Genomic DNA, 9,056 nt, shown 5'->3' on the forward strand with positions numbered 1-9,056 from the left:
TACCCTACGTTGCCAGTGTCCCACAGTGCTTTGCGCACCACAACTTCTCTGCTACATCAACCCCGCCACAAGTCTCCAGGGTAGCCCAGCTTTTCCATGTCGCAGTTGTTTCGGACCATTGAGGTTTCCATCCGCTTCCACCGCATCCTGGACGTTCCACTCCAGGCTTGTTTCTTACTACACATCGCTGGAGCTTTCGGACTAAACTAAGTTTGACTCTCTGAGGTTTCCGTCTATTCTCCCATCGTGCCGTGCGCCGCTGCTAGGCAACCGTGCGGCCTGGTGCTTAGTTTGGAAGGGGTAGGCGTAGACTGAGCCCGACAAGGCAGGACTGGGACCGACGAGTGGGCGGGGCCTTTAGAAGAAGTGGGCGGGGCCAAGACTTGGGAGTGCTTTCGCAATCTCAGTATTGTCCGCCCCCAGAGGCTCAGAACACAGCCCTTTGGAATCTGCTTTGATCCCGCGAAATCGCGGACTACGGACACTTGAGTGGCCCTCCCCATCCCTTTTTTTCCGGAACTCAGTGTAGCTTTTCATTCAATTCTACTACACCGAATTATGCATTAGAATTGTCCATCTTTAATTTCATTCCCTTCACAACTTTGTGATAATTGTATTAAGAATAACTTTTATCTAAAATTTCGTTTAAAAAAATGCTATTATTCGGACAGCAGTAACCTGGGCAATCTCAAAAGCTTGATGAGACTTCGCAGCTCAATTCGGACTGGTTCGGTAATGAAAGGGCGAAAAGCATTTGACTGTAAGAATAATGCATTGTATTCTCATTCAAAAACCCGTGTTAAAGTATTTTTTAATTCATTAAGTGAGTCATCTTACATTTTTCTTATCAAAATCATCATCACTTGAGTTAACATTTACAATGTCGCTTTAAGTTGTATAATTTTCATATTAAGCACAGAAAAAAAATACTCCTGAGAACTAATGCTTATTTCCTTCTTAATTTTTCTTTCTTTTTTTTTTTCTTGAAACATGTTCCAAGACTTTTTCCTATTTTTAATGGAGACGTTACAAAGAAACATTTTTCTATTTGGAGAAACAAAACAAAACGATCCAACAGTTTTAGGGTGATGATGCTAAGGGATTGTTCTGATGGAGAGAATTCTGCACTTAGAACAGGCCTGTCTTAAGGATGTCATAAGCCTTAGTTCCAGCCACCATTTAGCTAGAACTGGTGCTGTCAGGCATTTTGATCTAGGAGAAAAGCCAGAAATCTAACATTATAGGACCATTTCAGTTTTTAAGACATGGGCTAAAAGTGCCTGCCAAGATAAATTACTCCTAGGCCAGGTGCAGCCCAGGCCACTAGATCCCTATCTCTAATTTAAATTAGAAGCTGTTTAGAACCAAGTGTTTGTTTATTGCTATTCTCTATGTCCCAAACAGGTCCTCTCATATATTTGACAGTCAATAAGTATAAATAGAAGAAGAAAAGGACACTGTCCTTAAAAGTTAAAAAGGGGGGGGTTGGGGATTTGGCTCAGAGGTAGAGCGCTTGCCTAGCAACCAAGGCCCTGGGTTCGGTCCCCAGCTCCGGAAAAAAAAAAAAGTTAAAAAGGGGACAGGGTGAGATGGCTCAGTGAGCTGTGTAGTCTCTGGGTTCATTACAGGATGGCCTTCCTGTTAACCTCCTTGTGTGTACCATGGCACCCATGCCCACCAAATAAAGGGATAAAATATAATTATATATTAGGAGCAATAAGGTAGTCGTAGTGACTGCATAGCATCTTTAAAAGGGAGATTGATAATAGCTTAGTATAATTTCATTTACTTGTCTCTCTCTATGTATAGTGTGTGTACATAGATATGTGTGAGCATGAACATTCACATGGTGCTGATGTGGAGGTCAGAGGACAACTTTGGAAGTTGGTCTTTCTTTGCCTTCTACCTTAAAAGAGGATCTCTTTTTGGCTGTTTACAGAATCTTATTGCAGGCTAGCCCACAAGCTTCAGAGGATTCTCTGCTTTCTATTTTATAGTAGGAGCAATGAGATCACAGATGTCCGCTGTGCCTGGCTTTATGTGGGTTCTGGATATTTGAACTCAGGGCCTCATGCTTTGCCCTCCAAATGCTTTAGTTACTAAGGCATCTCCCTAGCCTGGTAATATTTACTGGGTACTTGTTACATGTCATATGTAGGGGTTGGTGATACGTCCACAGTTTTTTTCTTTTTTCTTTTTTTTTTTTTTTCTTTTTTTCGGAGCTGGGGACCGAACCCAGGGCCTTGTGCTTGCTAGGCAAGCGCTCTACCACTGAGCTAAATCCCCAACCCGCGTCTACAGTTTTTTAAATATATTTTTAAAGATTTATTTCATGTATGTGAGTACACTGTAGCTGTCTTCAGACACACCAGAAGAAAGCATTGGATCCCATTACAGATGGTTGTGAGCCACCATGTGGTTGCTGGTGACTGAACTCAGGACCTCTGGAAGAGCAGTCAGTGCTCTTAACCGCTGAGCCATCTCTCCAGCCTGCGTGTACAATTTTTACAAAATTAATCAAAACATTTTTGAGATCATAATATAATTACATCATTTCCCCTTCCTTTTCCTTCCTCCATACCCTTCTCATGTACCCCTCCCTTCTTTTTCAAATTCATTGCCTCTTTTCCTTTGTTGTTTCTCTCTCCCTCTCTCTCTCTCTCTCTCTCTCTCTCTCTCTCTCTCTCTCTCTCACACACACACACACACACACACACACACACACACACACACACACACCGTTAAGTCAGAATAATGTTATTTGTATGTATGTCTTCAGGGCTGACCATTTGGTATTGGATGATCAGTTTGTATGACCCTTCTCCCTGGGCAAACTTTCTTCAGATCCCGGCATTCCTCAATCTCCTGTGGTTCTTTATCTAGGGTTGGCCTCCTCCGCTTTCCTTCCCTGTGAGCATGTCTGATGGTGCTGTCCTTGGTCAGCTCATGTTTAGGCAATTATGTTGGTGGGGCTACGTGGGCGTAGCTTCTGAAGTTTACAGCCTCACAGCAAAACCCGTGCTCCCCTGGCTCCTGTCACCTTATCATCTTCTAGTGTAGTCCCTGAGCCTGGGCTGTAGGAAATGTGTTGTCAATGTACCCGTCGGGACAGGGCTTTATAACCACAGTTTGATTGGCTGTTGTTCTCAGTAACAATCTCTGCCAAATGCAAAGAGAAGTTTCCTTCATGAGGGGTGAGGACCGCACTTCTGTGGGTAAAAGGACGAATACTTAGAGTGTAGTTGGGGATTGCGCTGGTTTAGTAAATGCATGGTTGTAGGTTCTCCTTTAAGATCCATGACTTCAGGGGCTGGGGATTTAGCTCAGTGGTAGAGCGCTTACCTAGGAAGCGCAAGGCCCTGGGTTCGGTCCCCAGCTCCGAAAAAAAGAACCAAAAAAAAAAAAAAAAATCCATGACTTCACTATTCCGGATTAGATGACAAGACTTCAGTACCAGGCATGATTTCCCACGTGCTGAGCAGGGTCTTAAGATCTTTTAGAGTTGTTGGTTCCCACCAGGTATGCATGCCTCTGTTGCAACCTTAGAGTTATGGCACCATGCTGGTCATTGATGTGGTTTGTAGGCGTCATAGCTGGGTAGTACTGTTGGTTGCTTCCCTCCTTTGGAAGCCTGAGTAACACCTTCTGGTACTATGATAGGCAGTCCTCAGGGGAGGAGACTTTCATGTTAATCTGAACCTCTCGTCTGAAGTGTATTGTGTCTTAAGTAATAGGGACTTACTTCCCTCCTTTGGGGGTGACCAAGGGCAATAGTAATAGCCTATAATGTTTTGGGAGTCTCCTGGACAACCCTGACCAACAGCTTCTCATGATTGGTGTGTTTTTCTTAGACAGTCTGTGGCTCCTACAGGGAGCACTCTCAGCCCAGATGGCTGCGTATTATAGGTATTTTTAGGTAGATAGTAAAAGTATGATTCCTTGTGACTATTTTAGACATTCTGTTATTTTATCCTTCCTCCACCTGTATTTATTTTCCTTCCCTTCCTAATCAGAGCCCCACATTTCTCCCATTTTTCTCCTTCAGATCCCCGGTGTCCTGCTATTCCCCTCTCTTTTCATTTAATTGTTGATATGTGCATGTGTGCGTGCATGCATGTGTGTTAGTCTGTGTATTCCTACAATTAAATTTTTAAATTTTATTTTATGGGTATCACATAAAATTTATTTTATGTTTGGTCTGCATATATGTACCACACATACAGTGCCTGTGGAGGTCAGAAGAGGGTATCTAATCCTTCGGAACTGACATTACAGAAGGTTGTGAACCACCACGTGTGTGCTGGGAATCAAACCCAGGTTCCCTGCGAGAGCAGCCAGTTAGTTCTCTTAACTACTGAGCCATCTCTCCAGGCTCCCTACAATCTTATGTAGGACCCTATGAGGAAATAGGCTGAGGAGGGTGAGGTTACTTAAGGCCAACAGCCAGGAGATGAAAAGTTAATGGCCGTCTGAGCAAACCCACTCACAGGGCATGGGCATTTTGTGATGATTACAGTGTTTGAAAAGTGAGGAAAGTCTTCAAAGGCTTGACCAGCTAAATAGCCCTTCTGCGACTTCATTGCTTTTAAGTTTTTGTTGGTGGTTTCTTTTGGATATGGGGTCTCACTCTACAGCCTTGTCTGGCCTGAAACTTGCTATGTAAATTATACTGGCTCTGAGTTCATAGAGGTCTGCCTGCCTCTGCCACCTAGAATACTGGAATTAAAGTTCTGTGCCTGTCTCTACTGGTTGTAATTTAGTAAGACTTTTCAAAGATGGTAACATTTTGTATTGATAAATGAAGGGTAAAAGGATGCTGATATTATTTTTTATTTTTTCATTTTATATGTGCATGTATGTGTTTACAATGCACATGTGTGTGTGCAAGTACCTTTGACCATGCAAATACATATATTATTAATATTATATATTATATAAAATTAACACTGAGTGTCTTCCTTAATCCCTTCTCCACTGTCTGTATTTCATTTCTCTCTCCCTCCCTCCCTCCCTCTCCCTTCCTCCCTTCCTCTCTCTCCCTCCCTCTCTCTCTGTCTTTCTTTCATTCTTTCAACTTTAAACGCGTTAGACTTTTGCCTGCCTGTGGGTCTGTATGAAGGTGTCAGATTGCCTGTACTGGAGTTACAGACAGTTGTGAGCTGCCATGTGGGTGCTGGGAATTGAACTCCTCTGCTAGAGTAGCCAGTGCTCTTAATCGCTGAGTCAGCTCTTCAGCCCCTCCATCTTACTTCTTGAAGAAACTGGGTCTCTCACTAAACTTTGAGATTGCCGGTGTGGTTAGACTAGCTGACCAGCAAGCCCTGGGATCCCCCTCAGTCTATCCAGTGCTGAGGTTATAGGTTCAATGCCATGCCTGGCTTTTATGTGGGTTCAGCTGGGGAGCTGGGGTCAGGTCCTCATGCTTGCACTTGCACAGCCACTGAGCCAGCTCCCAGTCCTGTTGTTTTTCCCCATTTTTAATATCAATTCATATTTCTCTCTCTCTTCCTCCCACTCTTCTTCTCCTCCCTGTCCCTCCCTTTCTCTCCTTCTCTCTCTTCCCTACCTGTGTGTGTGTATGTGTGTATATGTGTGAGTGTGTGTATGTGTATGTGTGTGTGTGCGTGTATGTGTGTGTATGTGTGTGTATATGTATGTGTGTGTATATGTGTATATGTGTGTGTATGTGTGTGTATGAGTGTGTGTGTGTGTGTGTGTGTGTGTGTATAAACCAGAAGAACAGCTTGCAGGAGTCAGTTGCCTCCTTCAACCGTGTGCATTGGTTATATTATCAGGTTTGCTGGCAAATGCTTTTACTCACCGAACCATTTCCCTGGCTCTGCTTTTGTGGGTTTTTTGTTTGTTTGTTTGTTTTGTTTGTTTTGTGTGTGTGTGTTTGTTTTGTTTTGTTTTGTTTGAGACAAAGATCCCACACTATAGCTCATAACACATTATGTAGCCTAGGCTGACATCAAACTCCTATTAATCATCTTACCTCAGTCTCCTTGGCCACTGGGATTGTATGAGCATTTGGCTCTGACAGTTAGTTTAAATTATTGGATCAAAAATGATTTTTTTTTTAGATGACAGGGTCTCACCATGTAGCTCTGGTTGTCTTGGAACTAACTATGTAGACCAGGCTGGCCCTTGAACTCACAGAGATCCAATTCCTTTTGCCCCCTAAATCCTAGGATGAAGGTGTTGCATGTAGTTTTACAAATCACTATACTACCTCTACCCAAGAGCTGCTGTGCTCTGGCCCCTCTTGGCTCCCTTCCATTCCACCTGGCTTATTTCCAGGATCAGCTACTGCCAGCTCTCCTTTTCTACTTACCTTATGCTCCTCCAGCCCAACCCCCCATACCCTTGCTCCGGGAGGGGTCTCATTGCCAGCCCCACCCAAGAACCTTGAATCCTTGGATAAAGGACACACACTCTGTCACTTTACAGCTTCCCTATCATGGCACAATTGCTGAACACAGATATCTCCTAACTGGAAAGGCATGCTCAGACCAATTTATAATCTCCATCTCTCCTTCTGACCTAAACTTAGGGGCTTGTTCCAATTAAATCAAATATCCTTGTTTAAATTAAATTAAACATCTTTGGCCACCTGCCTGTAGCAGAAACCGCAGGCCTTAGCTGCCCAGAGATCTTAAATGTTTGCTGTTTGCCTCTCATTCCAAAGCATGACAGAGAAAGCCCCTCTCTCTTTCCCTGCATCACCTTTTTCTCATTGGAACTGGAAACCCAGCTGTACATTCCATCCAGCAATTGGCCCCTGGCCTTCTTTATTGACAAGTCAAGAACCAACTGGGGAACCAGACCTTAGCGACAGAACCTCTCCCCCTTACATTAAGGTGTGCCTCACCCCCCCACCCCCCCCACCCATTGAGCATCAAGCATGTTTGTTTGTTTGTTTCAAGACAGGGTTTCTCTATACAGCCTAACTGTCTGAACTCGCTCTGTAGATTGGTCTAACCTTAAGATCCACCAGCCTCTGCCACCCAAGTGCTGGGATTAAAGGTGTGTGCCACCATCTGGCTAGTTTTGGTTTCTCTGTGTAGCCCTGGCTGTCCTGGAACTGTCTCTATAAACAAGGCTGGCCTCCAACTCAGAGGTCTTCCTGCCCCTCTGTCTGCTCAGGCACGGGACTAAAGGTGTGCACTACGCAAGCTTTCAGATGTCTGTAAAGTCTTTGCTGTAGTTACTGAAACAGACTTGTCATCTTCTAGATGACACTGAGGCTGAATGGGTCCGTCTCATGTCACTCGACTGTACGTGGCCATGTAGAAGGGATTTTGCAGACAGTCTCCTAGACTTGCCATTTGAGCTCATGGTACCTTCATATTTGCTTTTCAGCTCTTTGTTTTCTTTTTGTGTGACCACCATTTACTTAAATGGATTCGATAGAGAGTCTATGGCTTTATTTTAAGTTGAAGTCTGGATGGCGTGACAGTCTAATGTGTAAAAGTAACAACCCCTTAGTGTCTGCCTGCTAATTCTCTGCTACAAGGTTGAACTTTGTCTTAACCTTTTTATAGCTATGAGAGTGGTGGACGAGTCCCAATGGGATGAAGCCGTCTGTACCTTAGCAGGTTGTCAGCATCCACAATGTTGGGCATCTCTCCGACGGATTGAGAGGGGCCATCCTAGGATCCTAGACACATCCAGCAAATCTCCCTGGGAATCTGAAGGTGAGTTAGCTAACCTCTGTCTCCTCCTCCACAAAGTCCTTACACTCTTTCTGTTTGGTTTCTTTTCTCCAAGCAGTAGCTTACATGTTTTGCTCTGACTTCCTTTCTCAGATAAACTCCCGACACTCACTGTTGTAAATATCATGGATACCTGCTTGTGGGCCAAGAAGAGGGTGGTTCAGCGTCAAGCATCAGAATTTACCTTCCCTAAGGAACGTTCTTTATTGTTGAAACCAGCCTCCAAATGTCATGGAAGGTAAATTATCACGGAGTCTTTCCTTAGCACACTGTGTTTCCAGATCCCACGTGTGCATTTCTCTTATCCACAGAGATGCCTCTGAGAAGGCTACACTGAGAAGAAAACACCAAGGCCTGGGGATGTAGCTCAGCACGCACGAGGCTTTAGGTTTGATCTCTAGTAGTATTAAAAACAAAACAGCCAAGTAAGCAGTGAATGGGGAGAGGAACCCAAAGGGAACTGCCAACTTGTGTTCCAGGGGCACGGGGGTTTGGAGCTTCGTTGGTTTGCCATTGTGAAGTACTGTTGCTGGGTGATATAGCTAATGAAACTCATTGTCCCAGAGTTCTGAAGGCTCAAAGTCTGAAATCGGGAGTCAGAGAGTTATTTCTTTCTGGGCCCCTCTCCTAAGAGATGGCATCATGTCCCTCAGTCTTCTTGTGGCCCTTGCTCTTGCTGTGTCTTAACCCTAATTTCCTTTTATAAACATATTAGTGTTATTGGATAAGGACCCACCCACAGGACCTCATCTAACCTTAGTTATGTCTTTAAAGATTTTGTCTCCAAATATAGTCACAATCTGAAGTACTGGGCAAATGAATTTTTTTTTTTTTTTTTGGGAGGCAATTCTGTAACTTTATTTGACATTCAGCAGTTAGTTCTCATCCACATTGACCGTCTGTAGATTTTTGAATGTGGTAACAGGCACGTAAGTTACCAGTGTGTAGAGCTTGTTTGGTGAATCCTCATCCTCATTACGCTTTCTGGACAAATGTACTCGGATGCGGTACGGAACATTCCTTATTCCTTTGGCCCAGACGGCTTTATTGAGCCTGGTGTCTATGCGCACATCTGGAGTTCCCATCTCCTTCATGGCAAATTTCCGAATTTCTTTGAGTGCCCGAGGAGCACGCTTCTTGAAGCCCACTCCATGGATGCGTTTGTGAATGTTGATGGTGTATTCTCGGGTCACCACCTCGTTGATGGCAGAACGGCCCTTCTTCTTCTCGCCACCCTTCTTTGCGGGAGCCATTCTGCCGGGCCCAAGTTGGAAAGGAAGGGCGCGAGGGATTGTGGGATGGAAAGTCGCATAGCCGTACCGCAAATGAATTTTTTAAGTG

The 9,056-nt window shown here is 44.2% G+C and overlaps 1 protein-coding gene and 1 pseudogene across 10 annotated transcripts in view; one reads left to right on the forward strand and one right to left on the reverse strand.

The window, feature by feature from the left end:
• Nucleotides 1-39: 39 nt before the first annotated feature.
• The window catches only part of C5h9orf43 (similar to human chromosome 9 open reading frame 43), a 25,072-nt gene continuing 16,055 nt past the window's right edge, over nucleotides 40-9,056 (forward strand). For 2 of the 9 annotated variants that reach the window (XM_087550516.1, XM_087550520.1), the window contains exons 1-3: nucleotides 40-300; nucleotides 7,545-7,697; nucleotides 7,809-7,953. In XM_087550516.1, coding sequence (XP_087406642.1) covers nucleotides 7,547-7,697; nucleotides 7,809-7,953 — 296 coding nt within the window. In that variant the 5' untranslated portion in view covers nucleotides 40-300; nucleotides 7,545-7,546. 9 annotated transcript variants of the gene reach the window in all.
• Nucleotides 8,539-8,992, reverse strand: LOC100910017 (60S ribosomal protein L31-like; annotated as a pseudogene). Its single transcript, XR_015620934.1, has one exon. The product of XR_015620934.1 is annotated as a 60S ribosomal protein L31-like (transcript).

This window comes from Rattus norvegicus, chromosome 5 (genome assembly GCF_021556685.1).
Source record: "Rattus norvegicus strain SHRSP/BbbUtx chromosome 5, alternate assembly SHRSP_T2T, whole genome shotgun sequence".
NCBI lineage: Eukaryota > Metazoa > Chordata > Mammalia > Rodentia > Muridae > Rattus > Rattus norvegicus.